We start from the raw sequence: 17778 nt of genomic DNA, 5'->3' as shown, positions 1-17778 counted from the left end.
AACAAAAATCTTCTTAGATACTCTAAACTATGACTTTGATGTCTCCTTCTGCGAAAAAAGGTTAAATTAATAAACCCCTCAGTTAGCTGACAAAGTACATCTAACTTTTCAGATATACAACTACTTGTACATCTACAAGTAGTTAGGGAAAAACCGCAGATCTTTAGAGAAAGAATGATGGAAGGTTATCGGTCAACCAGACACCTGCCCTCCACTCACCCTCAGAGACAGAGTTTTCTTCAGCTAAAAAAAGAATTCAGGAATAGCATTCGATTTTTAAAAAGCTTCAAACATTCAAAACAAATTACTATTATCAAAACACGCTCAAAAATCAGCTTGGAGTGTAATAAACAGGTTTAATCCTAAAAAATGCAATAAATCTTTTCCCAACCATATATATTTAGAACAGACGAGCTAGCAAAGGTTCAATGATCCCATATCTGTCTCTGAAATCTTAAATAAACACTTTATAGAAGTGTCTGAAAGATACAGAGTAGATACTTGCCCAAAGTCATTACAGAATGCTTTATCTCGAAGGGTCATATCAGGAACACTTTTTCTCACTCCTAAAATGCGACTCGGAAGTCTTAGGCGTGATCGACTCTCTCAAGATAGGATACTCTGCTGGGCATGATAAAATATCATCAACTGTTCTTAAAAGAATAGCTAAGTTCGTCGCAGCGCCTTTAGTTCATCTGATCAATTTGTCTTTTGAAATCTGGAACCTTTCCAACTCTACTAAAAACAGCCATCGTTAAACCAATCTACAAAAAAAGGTGACTGCAAAAGTTCTGAAAACTATAGACCAATCTCGATTCTTTCGCCATTCTCTAAAGTGTTTTTGAGAAAGTTTTCCTCTCACGTCTTTTACTCCACTTAGAACATCATAAGATTCTTTTCGAAAGACAATTCGGTTTCAGGAAGAGTGTGTTCAACAGTGGATGCCATGTTTAGTTTCGTTTCAGAAGTAGTCAAAAATTTGGATAATCGGTAAGCACAATGGGTCTTTTCCCTCGACCTCAGCAAGGCGTTTGACCTAGCTGATCACGCTTTACTGTTAGAAAAACTCTATAACAATGGAATCAGGGAAAGAGCTCACGAATGGATCTCTTCCTTTCTTTGTGATCGGAATTAAGTAGATTCCCATAACACGGATGTGCGTGGCTGTTGTCCATGCACCAATCAACAAAAACTAAGATCACTACTGGAGTGCCTCCAAGGCTCCGTTCTCGGACCAATTCCTTTTCTCCCTGATTGTCAACGACATAAGCAAAAGTGTGACCAATGGAAATCTTTGTCTCTTCGCAGATGACACATCGCTGAGCAAATAGTGATTCAAACAACTCTAGATCCAGGCTGAGGTTGAAATGTTCATTCAAGGAAGCTCTCTATTGCAGTGGATGGCACAAAATCGACTTTATGCAAACACGGAGAAGACTAATTTTATAGAGTTTCAGCCTAAGGAGTGAAATCATCAGATCCGGCAACATTTTTATTGGTGATGTGGAAATATTTCCCTGCAATGAGGTTAACTTCTTGTGGTCCCTAAATTGACAGCTCCCTGAACTTTTCAAGCCATATAGATAAAGTAGTCCAAAAACTTTCCAAAGGCATCTTTCTTCTTCGTAGGCTCGCGTTCATTAACAGCAGAAGCATCCTAATCCTGGTTTATTATGGATGCTTCTTACCCCACATGGCTTACGCTGTCTCAATAAGGGGGTTGCAGAGCGTACAAAAACTAAAAGAATTTTCATCCTGAAGAAAGAGGCCATAAGACCCGTTTTTCGGCTTACCAAGAAGGCAAAGCTGTAGAGGAGTATTTAAGGAAAATACACTTTTGACATTCCCCTCAATCTACATACTCGAGTCACTAGTCTTTGCAAAAAAAATCTACACCTCTTTTCTAGGCCTTCAACTCTCAGAACCCTTAGAAACAATGACTGCCTAGCCATTCCTTCTCACAGAACAGCCTTTTCCAAAAGCATCCCATATATAAACCACGCCATCTTCTATAATAAACTTCCTTCAAACCTAAAATCGGAAGCAAGCCTAGATGAGTTTAAAAATATTTTAAAGGAAATTTTAATTAACAAAGAGTATTATTGTGTTGACAATTTTATAAAAAGATAAGACATTTTAGTTGCTAAGTTTGCACAATACCATTGTATATAAAATATGTTTCAAGACGTTTGTTTTATATGCATTTATTTGTTTTTATGGCAATAAAGATATTTGAGTTTGAGTTGAAACTATCTCGTGGAATTGGAAGAAATGTTAGTCTGAAGATATAAAAAAACATTCGGTAAAGAAGCTCAAGATTAACTCTTTATATCGTGTTGAAATCAGAGACACATAGAGCTTAAAATATAGTGTAATCTAGGTAAATAAGTGTACGTTATATGTAGAAAACTCGATTGATCCACCGTGCTTACATATCGTGTCTTAAACATCGTAGCATCAACTGTGCACCTGATAATACAACGAGAATATTGCTTCATCTAGATTAGACCATGCTTTTTTAGTCAAAGTGTCTCTGATGTAGAAACGATGTAAACAGTTCATTTTAAGCTTCTTCGACATCAAACCTATTTAGATCCCTTCAGACTAACATGATCAGATTCCAGGAGTCAAGTCTGTGAAATCTTCAGATTTCAAACGCTCCACTATAATATGAAGGTGAACTGGAGCTAAACTCAACATTCACAGATTGGAGCTGTTAGTGTGTAACAACTCATTGTTAGTGTGTGGTTTTTTACTCATGTTCTGTAATTATTTGTTATAATTTTATCCTAAGTTAAATTTAACAATAATAATTTTTCACCATTTTTTTGTTTTCTTAGTTCTATGTTATATACTACATTAGAATAAAACAATGGCAGATTATTTATCAAGAATAAGAAGGCAAACAGTATTGTAGTTTTATCATCAAAGGCTCAACCGGTCACAAGGCCCAATGCGTATGTCTGTAACTATAATAAAATAGGTGTTTCAAAAAAGTATTTATTCAGATATATGTCACTCTGAGTACTTTCTGTTACCACTGATAACTGTAAACCGGCGGCAGTACTTTTCAAGATATTTGTTACTGTCCTTTAAATTGAGCATTTAAAAACCAGACATCTGTGTTTTTGTGCTTATATAAAATAAAGATACATATACACATAGTGTAACACAAGAGAATTCTAAATCTGCGTTTAATCTTCAGCTAATAAATCAAGGTAAATCAGCTTTATTTATCTTCATGTGGCGTAAGTGTGTGGTTTTTGTTTTAGAAACTATTTAATATAAACGGATTATTCTCAGACTTTAGTGACTTATCTTAATTGTACATTGTGTTTTAACTGTGTAGGAAAGTTTTGAAAAACTATCAATATACATTTCTTAAGTATTCTAAACCTGTATTACATTACCAGCCTGCTTTTAAGGATTAATAACATTTAATTACATTTGTATATGTTTATTCATAAACACTAAGCATCCTATTAATTTTATTTTTAGTATAAATAATGAAATAATGCATAATTTTTAATTATTACTTAAAAACATTTAGTTGTCAACTAATCAATCTAAAAGCTTTAACTATGAGTAATATACATTAATGACGATAAAAATTAAATTTAGAATAGTCAGTTAAATTCAATAATATAGTGATTGTTGGAATTTGTTAGAGTATGGATAGCGCAATCCACATAGTGAATTAACAATTTTTGATAGTATTGATTGTAGTAATTACCTTGATAATGCAACAATAGACCTAATTTTCATTTCCACTGTCACGATTAAATATTTACGCCTGTATGTCCATCATTCGCTGACAGCCAATGCTCAGGGATTCACCACATCAATTGATTTTGTTTTCTTCATATTATTATAGCAAATATTACACAGCAGGTAGGATATCATAGTTCAGTCTATTAATCGGCATTCTATGACAAATATCGTAGATATTTCTGTCTAGTGTTTATTATTTTTTATTTATATTACAGTAGCAAATATTATACAGCAGATAGCATATCACCGTTCAGTCTAATCTATGATAATCGCTTTATATTACAATAGCAAATATTACAAAGCAGATAGCACAACACCGTTCAGTCTAATCATCGGAATTCTATGATAAATATCGTATATATTTCTGTTTAGTATTTATTTGTTCTTTATATTACAATAGCAAATATTACACAGCAGATAGCACAACACCGTTCAGTCTAATCATCGGAGTTCTATGATAAATATCGTATATATTTCTGTTTATTATTTATTTGTTCTGTATATTACAATAGCAAATATTACACAGCAGATAGCACAACACCGTTCAGTCTAATCATCGGAATTCTATGATAAATATCGTATATATTTCTGTTTAGTATTTATTTGTTTTTTATATTACAATAGCAAATATTACACAGCAGATAGCACAACACCGTTCAGTCTAATCATCGGAATTCTATGATAAATATCGTATATATTTCTGTTTAGTATTTATTTGTTATTTATATTACAATAGCAAATATTACACAGCAGGTAGGATATCATAGTTCAGTCTATTAATCGGCATTCTATGACAAATATCGTAGATATTTTTGTCTAGTGTTTATTATTTTTTATTTATATTACAGTAGCAAATATTATACAGCAGATAGCATATCACCGTTCAGTCTATTAATCTATGATAAATATCGTATATATTTCTGTTTAGTATTTATTTGTTCTGTATATTACAATAGCAAATATTACACAGCAGATAGCACAACACCGTTCAGTCTAATCATCGGAATTCTATGATAAATATCGTATATATTTCTGTTTAGTGTTTATTTATTTGTTCTTTATATTACAATAGCAAATATTACACAGCAGATAGCACATATCACCATTCAGTCTAATCATCGGCATTCTATGATAAATATCGTATATATTTCTGTTTAGTATTTATTTGTTCTTTATATTACAATAGCAAATATTACACAGCAGATAGCATATCACCGTTGAGTCTAATCATCAGAACTCAATGATAAGTATATATTTTTGTTTAAAGTACATTATTGTGTATTTTTTCTTCATATTACAACAGCATGTGTTACACAGCAGATAGCGTGTCATAGTTAGTCTATCCATCGGCACTACATGATAAATAGACTTTTTTATTTAAAGTTTATTATTGTTTTTTGTGTTATTATTTATCAAACATATCACCACAGATAACATACAGAGTAGTTTAGTCTAACCACTGACACTCTATGATAAATAAATATATTTTTAAACTTTATTTTTTATTACTATTATATATATTTAGTAATTTATTATGTTAGAGAAATTCCATATTTTAGAATATAATCATCAAGTGTGACGAACGCCATCAAAGATTCAAACACGAAATATGAATTTAAGAATAAAAACAAAAACGTAAGGCAAAGGCGTCTCCCATTTAACCTCTCTGCCAACCATCGCCATTCCATGTGGTCTTCTTTTTCTTGTTACATCAAGTCTCAGTATGCCAGATGCGTGCAGCATGCATTGTACAATAATATAGCTTATCCTTGTTAGTGGAGATAGCGTGCTCCCGTCTGTCTTTCCGTTTGCCTACAGTCCAGGAGCGTCCATTAGACGCCCAAACATTCAGTCGTAACGTAGGAGCCGTTCTGGAGATATTGTCCGATCACAGGCACCCACAAAGTCTCGCACTTCATTTTTTCTCGCGCAGAGTAGTGCCGTCTTGGATCTCGATGCCATATTTTCTCGAACTCGTTATCAGATTATATTGTGTATCGTTGGAGGAGATATGGTCCGGTCGTGGTCTCTCACTTTGTTTTTGTTGTAGTCTAGTATTGGAGCCTTCGCGTCTTTCTCTCCTGGGCAGAGAGGTGCCGTCTTGTGTTTCGACGCTCGCTTTGTCTTACTCGTTAGAAGTGTTTGTATCGCGGTCGTTTACCCATTGCTTCTCGTGACGGTTCTTTTCTGAAATTGTTCTTACACAGATAGCAGTGACGATTCTCAGTGAAAGTGACTCGTTCTTCCGTGGATCCCACTGCAGACCTGAAAACCTTGGACGAGCTGGAAGTCCCCCCCCACTCAGACGAAGCGAGGCAAGAACCAAGATCAACATCGATGAGATGGCATCCATCATTAAATGCACCCCTTATACCTTAGTTTACAAGCAGCCCGCCTGCCCGACCGTTGGTAGTGGTTCGGAAGTCACCTTTAAGCCGTTGGTCTCCAGGTTAAGTGCTAGAGAGGCTTAACCCTAACTTCGCGTACTAACATCTCGCGATGTTACGTAAAGTCATCTTTACTGTACTTAACTTTTACTCTCACTTGTTCTTCCATTTTAGGATATAATTATTCTTTAGTTTTAATATTATAAGCAGCTATCTTTTCACGTAACTTTTTGGTCCCCCGGGCTGGATCTCTAGTTTTTTTTAATTTATTTGTGCTCTTTCCGAACGTAACATACAGATACAGTATATGTTTCTGTACAAGTATGTTTCAGCTGACTTACCACAGGAAGTGCTGATATTGCTCCACTCCAGTCTCACATTTCCGGATGCAGCATGTTCAAGTACAGTTTTGTTCAATATTATTGTTTTATCCTCGTTTGACCACTCTTTACATACATGTGTGTCCAGGTATGGTTTTGACGTCCAAGTTTTTCTTATGTTAGATCAACTTTTAGTAAGAAGATACTATGATTCGTTTTTAATTTTTGTGTTTGCCTAATCTCGTACCATGATGTGTTTGTTTCATGTGAGGAAGAGGATTGGTTCCAATACTGAAAATGTTGAATTCTATTTTGTTTTTACATATAAAATTCCGAACTTTTCCAGAATATATTTATAATTGAAAAAAATAGAAGTTTCAAAAAGTGGTCCTAACTTAGTTCATTACCTTAATCTTTGTTAAGTATGCTTGTGGTGGCAGATATAAAACTGTGCCTCCTATGTAACTTGCACATGACCTTGAAACTAAATCTTGGCAAATAATTTAAGTAAGATGTTTTATTGCAAAAGAATAGGGTACATAATTCTAATGTCCAAATCCCAATAATCCGCCTCTAATATACAATCTGAGATTTTTAAAATATTCGTTTAAAAGCAACAACAACATAAATAGCTTTCAAATCTTCTTGTGGTAAAGCAACTTTACACCATAATATCATTAATTGTTGCAAAAAAGGTTTTTGGATCTTAATGAGTTAACAGACACAAAATATTCTTAATAAAAGAATTTAATTCAGGCTGGATGAAATAGAACTGACGCGAAGCATACATAACTCACTAAAGATGCGAATGGTTCAGTCAACGATATTCGCTACGCCCCATCAGGGTAGTAATAGGCCTGGGTGTCGATCGTGCAATCAAACAGTTGATCCAGTAAGATTTAAATATATATTTTTAGTGCTGGATATAATAAAAATATATTTTCCTACATCTAAATAAATATTAATTAAATAATAGGCCATCTAATGGTAACTCAGTGGATTATTCAGGCTTTAGTTGTAATATTTTTAGCTTACATATTATTTTACTAAGACCTGTACAGTTAGTGTTAATTTAAATAAAACTGTAATAGCCTACATTTTCAAAATACATTCCAGAGTGTCAGAACGTTTATGGAATGGAGTGCTATCAAACTAATGGGATGAAACATTAACAAATCTTCACACTTATTCCATATTTAGTTTTCTAACTAAGTACATTTGTAACATATAGATTTTCAAAGATTATATTGTAGATCAAAATATTAATCTAATATTGTGTCGTAGCTCATAACACAATAATTAATTTTAGTTACAAAATCAAAAATAGGTATGTAACCGATTAAATACCTTTAAATTACAATAATATGCTGCAAGAAATTACAGTCGCTAGTGGATATCAAACGTTATGGATATTTTAATGTAATACAAAACTTATGTGTACGACGACAATTTATTTCCATAGCAACTTTTCACGTGAGAAGTTGTCGTTTTCTAATTAGTTGGCATATCACCTGCGTGATAATGAAAATTCCGGTTTCGTCCTACAAGCAGAGTACCTCGATAACAATTACGTTGTCATGTGCGACGTTGTCATTTCGGTTTGGAATGAGCTAACGTAACAGGCGCTGGAATACATGTACGATTATGAATGAGAATTCTCCGCTTCCGATCTACAAGTTGTGTAGAGTACTCATATTATTATACCAATAATTTTGTCAAGTACGAAGTCAACTTTTGAAGATGAACTGACTCAGCAAGCATTGGAGTAATTATTATAATTATAGATTGGAATCAGTTAAAGATACGTTAGTAACTTTGTGAAGTGTGAAGATGGGGTTAGTATGATGACGCGGCAGACGTTGGAGTTATTTTACGGTTATGAATGAGAGCTCTTATGTTTGTTTTACAAATGTTAGCGACTGTTTAAGTGGATATAAATCTAACTGTACATCAGATTAGTATATATAATTCGTGCGTGTTTCTTGGGCGGTATCGTATTTCTAGAACAATAACTTTGTTAAATTTGAAGTTTCGGTTTGCTAATGAGCTGACGCAGCAGACACTTGAGTGATTGTATTGTTATAAGTGAGTTTCTCAGGTTCTGTATTACAAGCTGTAGTGTCTATAAAACTTAAGCACTAGTTTATATATTGTAGGTTGCACACAATTAATTAATTAATTAAAGTGTTCATTATTAATTCATGTCATACTCATTTAAGTTAATTTTGTTAGTTGTTTTAAAAGAATGATTCTAAAACTACAGTACTGTAAAGTGAATTGTCATTATAGCGTATAATGAATTTTCCCGACCAATAATAGATTTTAAATTGAATAATACAAAACAATAATACGAACCACTCTTCCAGCACTAATTGGCCTTTAAAAGCGTCCGACCTTAGCGATCCAAGGAATTTTACTCTCTTGCATCCATAATGCTCAACCTTTATTTTCACATGTATTTTTATATTATTTGACTTGAGGAAAATTTAATAAAATATGGTTTTTATTTTATTACTATGAACAGTTATAACATATAACGTATTTATGAACATGTATGACTCGGTACAATATTTGACAGTAAATTTGTCTATGCTTACATACATACAGGAAGAAAATAAAATCGATGAGTAACTTATCCTGAATTAATATAGATGGAAGTAGTACTGTATATCCTAATCCCCCCAAGAATGCTAAATGTGCCAAATTGACCTAAACTTGACGAAATTATATTTTAAATTATCAGTATATTATTATTATTGCAATAAATCAGTTAAACGTTCGGGAATTAATTACAACAAAAATGGCTTTTAACTTTTAATTAATTTTGTAACTCAGCGTTTATGACTAATAATCATTAAAGCTATCCAGGGTATTAAGGATGTTTTCCATGGTATCTTCATAATCATCAATATCCGAGAAGGAGGCTATTTTTGAAGGAATAGAAGAGAGTTCCTGGAACCAGAGGTCTTGTGGCCTCAGTCCTCCAAATGTACCAAAAGGCTTAAAATTAAAACCGAAGTTGCCAAACTGGTTTCCCGGTTTGGGTCTACCGGTCGTAGAGTCTGTGGAGGGTTTAGAGGATGTTGGCGGTGGGTTACTCTGGCTGCTTCCAGAGCCTCCAGACGTTCCACTTCCAGACGTTTGTCCTGTAGGTTTGTGGTCTCCGGTGTACACCGTCACGGACGTTATCTTCCCATCTTCGTATCCTATCCTTTTCTCCATTGCACTTCTTGCCTCCCCTCTGTTATCACAGGCTACGGTTGTAACTAGTGACTGAAACAGTTTCCAACCCATGAGTTTTATATCTTAACAAGGTTTAAAAGAGTTATAAGATTACCAGCATAGTATGGTCAAATTTGCTATCATTGACATATGGTTTTTAATTTGAAATCTCAAACTAAGATACAAGAGATTTATCTAGACTGTAAAATATTGCTCCATTAACAAATTTAGGATATATCCTTATGTCTGCTCTCGTTTTTTCCTGAGGACGGATATTATATGCATCAAAAATTGTTCTCATATATTTAATATCGTCCTTTTATATTCACAGGCTTCTAATATATTTTAAAAGCTGTTTATTTGGTTTGGACAATGAAATGCTTCCAAATAAATTGTTAAACTTTCAAAAATTATCATTTTCATAGATAATGTTCTATAGGCTTACTAGTGCATCATGTATGTTTCTTTGTATCAGGATAGTAGATGGCAACGTTGTATCTTGTTAGGGAATATTTAAATCAATGAACTCGTTTGCAAGATGCCAGTTGTTATTAGACTCATATACGCTTGTAAATTATTAATTTTTGCTGTGGCTTCTCCGATTTTTCAATTTAGAGTCCTAGTAAATAGGAGATTCCTTGAAGTAAATAATTATTGCTCTATTTAGCATTATATTATCAAACCACTTCTTCTTATATAAGTTTAATAATAATAATAAATTATATTATAAATATGATATAGAATCTTAATAACGAGATAAGTGATAGTTTTGTAACATTTCATATTTAATCTGCTTTTCAGCTTTTACTACCACTATATCATAGAAAACTTACTTCACGTGTAAACAGATTAAAAGCTTTTAATCAATTTGTCAATTTGTTTAGTAATTTGACTACTGTATTTTGCTCGTTACTAACGTCGTCACTTATGTGCTAACAGATACAATAGTACAAAATCATATATGTTTCTATTATGAACTACGGGTAGAACTATGCCCTAACAAGTGTCACGTAACAGGCTTCGCTGAGGTTGCACGCAAAATGTCAAGTCTACCTGCTCATTCTATTTTCAAGATATACAGGCAGAAAAGACATTTCACACCCCTCTACAGATAAAAGAGCAACTGTGATAGTCTACTCTGACAGATACTTATAAGGCGCTCAAACAAAATTCCATGGTAGTACATGCACCATAATAGAACTATGTAGAGAATATGTTTCGTACAAAATTTAAAGTTTAAGTATTATATTTTTGATGATATAGCCACATGATACATTTACATTTTTTCAAAAGTTATGATTCATAACAGTGTTTAAATAACAAAAATTCTGTTTAATTTCCCTGTTATTGTTATTAGTTTATTTTCAAATCTATTTATTCTGTTATATTTTTGTTGCCATTATGGTGTCCCATAAGACTAATAAATAAGTATTCCCCAGAAATATTCCCTAACGCTAAGCCAAATATCATGGATTGAGATGCACCACTATCGAACTCAGTGTTGCTTAAATATAAAAAAACCTTCATGCAACATTTAAAGTTCATATATCTATTGTTATTCTAGGTTTCGTATACACAGATGGACAGATAAAGAGATAGACAAGCATACATGAATTTTCCAGCCCATCGAGTGATAGACTTTGTTAACGTATCTCCAATAAAAGTTAGGTCTGAGTCCAAATTAAACTTTTTTCAGTAGAGGCTCTGGATTTTGAGATACAATTTGAAGAATTATATCGTATTAGACCATAGGATTAATAAATTAGTCATTATTATATGAATGAAACAAAATGTCAGATTAGAGTCAAGGTAGACGTATAAGACGATTTAGCTATTTAGTCTTTAAAATAAATTATTAGGAGACCGTCACATTACTACATAAATAATTGACATATTTTAGAGAGATAGTAAATATATTTGAGATAGTGAAATAACCGAGGATTACTAAGAAACTACTTAAACATAGCTCAATGTCGCATTAACCTGTACTTTAAGTAAGGTATATAAACCATACAAATTTTCTTACCTTAATGAGTACGACTCCAAAAATAAGGCTGATGAAGATCATTTTGAGGAGTAAACAACGTTGTTCTGAACGCTGATGCAAACTGATCCGTATAATTCCGTCTGCTTATTCTTGAGCTATACTTGCTTAGTGCAGTCATAATTAGTTACCTGTCACTCTCATATTGTACAGCATAAATTACACGCTAGGCAAGTAGTAAGACAGGTAAAACAAACTGGCTCGTTAGAAAACAGTATTGTTATTATTATTGTTATTATTGGTACATCTCAAGACCTCAAGTGGAACTCTCACTCGTCCAGCAGTGAAGGTGTTTCTCTTACCTCACCTCTACAATTAATTAACTGTCTCTCTACCACCGCCTATAACCTTTGTAATTTGAGCCTATGTTACTCTTTCTCTCATTGAATCCCAAGGTGATTCAAGGCGGCCGGTATGTTAAGGAGAGCGGGAAGGCCCTACCCCGACAATGTTAAATTACCAATTTTCAGGTACATTTTTCTCAAGAACTAATTGGACTACGTACATGAAATTTTTACACTGTATTATATACACTATATTGAGTAAACACATGCTGTTTTAACATTTCTTAACAAAGTTTACTATAGTTTTTGAATTTTTGAAAAATATGATTTAAAGTTTTAATTTTCACATTACTTAATTTTTTTATAAAGGGTTAATGTAATGTTAAGACCTTGATTTAGCATGTATTTGTTGAATATAGCCATCTTCAAAAGCACAAAAAATTTCAACTCTCTACCTCCAATAGTTTTTGAGAAAAATGTACCTAAGTATTAAAATATTAAAGTTACGGAGAATGAGCATTAAAGTCAAAATTCACCAATAAGCTCAAAACATCCCTCCACCATAGGCTGGATCATCTGCTTTCTCTTCTTCCTCTTCCAACTCAATTTTTCTTTTTCTTCTGTTAATTCTAGCTTCCTTTGTCATATTTTCAGCCGCTTTGTCCGCTTTTTTCTTCCGCGTAATATCCAAACCGCGAAGTGCACAAGCTGATTTCTCACTCAAGTTCAGGCCCAGGCGTTTGGAAATATTTAACTTGCTGCAGTATCCATCATTAAAGTTTAAAACAGCATCATAAACTCCAAGTTGAAAAGTGTTCAGCCTTACAAAATCATTTTTAGGAATTTTCGACCACACAACATTATTGAAACTTTCATTCGGATTTTGAGTTTTTTGATGAAGGCACTTTTTCAGAAGTTCAGGGTCAGCCAAACCTTTGAATATACTCTTTATGGTAACCATGACATCATAAGGTAATTGATTTTTATGAGTGTATGTGGTATTATTAGCTTGAGCTTTGTTATACCCGCACCAAGACTCATCTCCGACAGGACACAGATTATGTTGTGGTTGATCGTCTGTAGAGATTTTATGAAAAAATGTCGCCCATAAATTTTTTTTCATTTCTTCCAGATCTGACCCAGCCCTTTTGATAGCTAAACCATAGTATTCTTGCATTTTGTAAATTTCTTTATCGGTTAGTTGGTTCCTTCCACCCAAGCTTTTACCATCCGCTAACTTTGTCTTACCGCTTTTCTTTTTCAATGCTCGAAGCCGAGAATCCATTCTTTTTTTAACATGGTTGACGCACTCTAGTTTCTGTAAAACCACATCATCTCCATAAGGTTTACTATCTGTTACCTTCTTGAAACCATTGCTGTCTCCATCTCCTAGGTAGGTTGTATACCGAACGCCTCGGTTAGTGGAATTTTGAAACACCTCGAGCGCTCCAGCCACTTCCATCCCTCCGCTGGTTCCAGAATAATTTTTGGTGCAAATGTGTACAGGGATTTTGTCTTTGTCCTTAGCTGTTGTACATGTCTGACAGTATTTAGACATCACAGAAACATCCAGAATCTTCCCAGTGTCAAAAGAAGTAACACTTACGAATCCGTTCAGAGATAAGTGGCCCCTTCGCTGCCATGACCCATCTAAACATACAGCCAAGTCGGTTTTATTACCTTCTTTATTTTCATTGACTGCCTCCCTTGTAGCAACCTCCATACTTTCCTTAGCAATTGCTTCAACAGTAGTTTTGAGCAGTTTAGTGTAGGTCTGAAACTTTTGTGGCGGTGGGGGCAGATTCATAAGTGCACAGAATATATCGCCTGCAGCTAGCCCACGTCCAATCGACCTCAGTGCGAATACTAACATAAGGTTTGTATTGTACTTTCCATTATTTATTTCAGAACTGTAGAAACTAGTGGTATGAAAACAAAGGCCACATTCAAGTTCGACATTAGCAGCTAACCCATGTCTACTTTTGTCTGTGATACGCAGCTCGATGCAATTTACGCCATCGCAAGACTTGCATTTTGTGAACTTTTGATTGCATCACTTAGTAAATCTAAGTAAAAAAAAAAATTACCTTTTCCCTTGCACTCATACTTTACAGACTCACTAATAGGCCTTGATAATTTCTTGGATGAAGAACTTGGGGATTTGGTGGCAGATTTATCAATTTGCCTTGGTTTAGGGTTATGTTCAGCACTTGTAAACTGATTCCCTCTGTATTTGGGTTTAGGCTTTGTTTTGAACGACACTCTTCTCGGCATTTTCACTTCACACAAACTATCACAACACTCCACTGCAAAATAAAATAACTATCTCGGATCTTAGTATAAAAACTGTTGAGAAAACAATATTTGTAACCAAAGATTGAAACTATAACAAAACAGAAAACCAATACACTTCACTTTGTTGGTTTACTGTCAGCTGATTGCAGAAACACTCTTTTATTTGGCCTTTGGTGTACCAAAATAACATGACACACACTGAAAGTTACTTGCAAGGTATACTATATGAATATAAGCTTAGTTCATAAGCGCCCGCCCACGCGCAAAGGGTAAAAAATCTGACGTGACATGGCTTACAAAAATATTTATAGTAAGCTAAATAATCATCCCACGACATTGAACCTTATATTTTCTTAAATAAGACATTCCAAGGAACAATAAAAAAAAACTAAAGTGAATTTGTAAAAATAAAAAAATGGCCTTCCCGCTCCCCTTGTATTATTACGTTAATAACTTGTTTTTTATTGCCTAAAATGAAAAGGCTACTTTTATTGAACAATAATTATGTATATATTTTTTGGGCAATTTATACTCTATATTTGCCTTTATTTTACTAAACTGTATATACTGCATTAATTCTATATCTCTTTCTGCGGCCTAGTGCCTACAATACCATTCCTTACTGGATTAAAATATTCACGTACAGTGACAGACCAATGAACCATTGTTTCACGAATCAGCTGTTTACTGTACACTCACCAACCAATCACGACGGTTGACTTATCAATTGCCCACCTTGCGAGCGACTGCACGCTTGCTCAGTGTACGCTCAGTCCCGCCTGGGGCACTTACTCGTATATAGCACTCTAGCCACTGCTGACCATACTTACTCAACACGTGACTTTATGCCCCATGTGTTACTCTCTCACTTAAATATTAGTTTATCTCTATTTGTTGTACATTTACATTAACATTATAGTCAGTGCTCTGGATTGGCAATCTCTACCAGAACGTCTCTGTTCCCGGACACCCGCGTCTACCGTGCTCTACAGGACTGGCCACAGTGTTATGAACTATTCGTTTGCGGTCGTATTGTGCGTGAGTGAATCCGTGAAGGACATCTTCCGTCTTCACGCCTGCCTATAAGACAGCAGCCTATTTCCACACTTCCTGATCACAACCTGGCCCTCAACAACAGCAGACTACGGTTACCCCTCATGAAAACAAAGGTAACTGTTTATTTTCTGCACTTTATTATGTTAAAATCAGTGTGTTTCGGCGTCTTCACTGCCTAGTGTGAAGTGGTCCTTCTTAATCGAGCCTCAAAAATCTTATTTCACGGTTCTCATAACCAAAATTCATTCTTTTCACTAGCAGTATATTTTCCTCCAAATCGTGAATGTAACATCCAAAATAGTAAGAAAGCATCCTCAAACCTTATCCTAGAATGTTCTGTTACCCGGAATGCAACACATTCATCCTTATTAAACTAAGTGCTACGAGAAATGTTCACAAATTCTAGTTTTAAGTGAAAAAATACAAAAGGATACGGAAGCAGGGTTGTTTTTCATATGAATAGGAGATGAGTGATAGGATAGAATTATCTTCCATAGTTAATGGACAGATTATCTGATCCTGCACGAAACCTGAACACCTGATGATAATTTTAAAGCACCTTTTCAGATCACTAAAGATGCTTTAGGCTCGCTAAGAATTTCACACTCGAAAATGACCAAATCCCCCACCAATTGATCGTGCACGATGATGATATTGTAATCAAAATTTTACTTGTAAAGCAGATCATAATTATGGGCTATTTAGATAACCTTGTCATCTTAGAAACATGAAAATTACTCAACACAGAAGTCTAGTCATCATACTCGTATTAGTAACAATTATTTAATTCAAACCTTTTACAGACTATGTCACGTTTACGATGACTTCCATCATTAAAACCAAAAAGCAATATTTATGTATCAGATTCTACCTAACATTTAATTAAGCCGGCTGGATCCACCGTGTCGAGTATATCATCATGTCGTTTGATGGCATTACTATGAGGTTGGTTGAAAATGTTCCCACCTAAGTGCCCGCCTACAAAACTAAGTGATCAGCTCGGCACTAGGCTTCCAACGGTGGCCTTCTTTTTGTGAGTATGGCTGTTAGGAAACATTCAATTCAAACGTGAATGATTTTAAATTACTCATGATTGGGATTCTAAAGAAAGGAAGTTTCACGCATGCTGATGAGCTGGTGAAATTTGCAGCCGTTCCTAGTAGGAAACCTCCTATCGAATTATGAAGTGCTCTTGCTCATAACCTCATAAAAATGCATTGTACTAGCTGGTCTCCATCGTCATTATTAAGGAATTCTTAAACCACAGGAATTCGCCTTAGTTCCAGTAGCACTACGCCACTGTTAACGACCAGTAACTTTGACTTAAACAAGCACTCCAACTTGCCAAGCATTAGAGTAGAGGTAGTAAATTGCAATGACAGGAAGTTTTGTTTATCATCGATCACGGTGGCATTGAGAACCCATAGTCTGATCCTTTGCACTGACACGTTTAATATGAGAGTGCAAATTAAATTGTTGTTGGGGCCCACGCATGAAACAAATGAATTGGATAAAGTGATTACGCTTCTCCAGTGAATTACAATTTTCAAACCTAGACATACAATTTAAAACTGACAAAATTTAAATTATCAAAACTGAAAGGAACAAATTTTGAAACATTCAGCTTAAGTTCAGAAGAAAATGAATGCAAACCGGATTGTGATAAAACTTATTGTTATGTAATTGTATTTATTGGCTAAAGATTTGCGAAAGCTAACGCTTAAGGCTAATGCTTAGGCCTGGGAAAAATTCATTTCTGTTTGAAATTAATTAAATTTTTACACGAAGTTTAATTTGTATATTACCAATACCAAATCCAGTGATGGTGCATGTTATCCCGTTTGCTTTGGCTGAACGTTTTAAAATAGTTTTACATTTGTCGTATACGTAACCGTGATGGCAAAGAGAAAATAGTATAGTAAGTAAGTTAGTAAAACAGTTACGTAAAAATATATGAGATTTTAACACGAGATATTATTTCAAGTTCCAACCAATATAAATACCAAATTTTGTTTTAATCTGTACACTAGATTTTGTATGATTGTTTATCGATAATCCAAATATGATTATTTATATACATTAATTTAAGTTTATATATTTAATAGTATTACATGAATAGGTTCGACGTGTTCCACCGTACATTTTATATGGAATAAACAAAGACATTCAATAAATATTTCAAACGTCGTTTGTGGAGCACCCATTGTCTCGTTTTGACAATAATGTATTTTTGAATAAAAATAGACAAGAAATATTGTTATGCTACTTTTGTAACTAAAACTGAAAGGCAATAATAGATTTGCCGCACAATTTACATTAGAGAATAATAGGCACTCGCTACACACTTACAGCACTCAATAGCATTACCCAGTCGCTAATGACGCTGTTTGTATTCTGTT

The 17778-nt window shown here is 34.2% G+C and overlaps 1 protein-coding gene across 2 annotated transcripts in view; it reads right to left on the bottom strand.

Annotated features, from left to right (window-relative positions):
* Window positions 1-9279: 9279 nt before the first annotated feature.
* LOC124362308 overlaps window positions 9280-17778 on the bottom strand; it is a 185475-nt gene continuing 176976 nt past the window's right edge. Inside the window, exons 1-2 of one of the 2 annotated variants that reach the window (XM_046816701.1) lie at window positions 11727-11872; window positions 9280-9751 (exon numbers count right to left, since the gene is read on the bottom strand). In XM_046816701.1, coding sequence (XP_046672657.1) covers window positions 9323-9751; window positions 11727-11768 — 471 coding nt within the window. In that variant the 5' untranslated portion in view covers window positions 11769-11872 and the 3' untranslated portion in view covers window positions 9280-9322. Of the gene's footprint in view, window positions 9752-11726; window positions 11873-17778 lie in introns of those variants that run through there. The other variant, XM_046816702.1, reaches the window with a different exon arrangement.

The sequence above is a fragment of the Homalodisca vitripennis genome, chromosome 5, assembly GCF_021130785.1.
Source record: "Homalodisca vitripennis isolate AUS2020 chromosome 5, UT_GWSS_2.1, whole genome shotgun sequence".
NCBI classification, from domain to species: domain Eukaryota; kingdom Metazoa; phylum Arthropoda; class Insecta; order Hemiptera; family Cicadellidae; genus Homalodisca; species Homalodisca vitripennis.
This window is presented reverse-complemented; position numbering and strand designations above follow the sequence as displayed.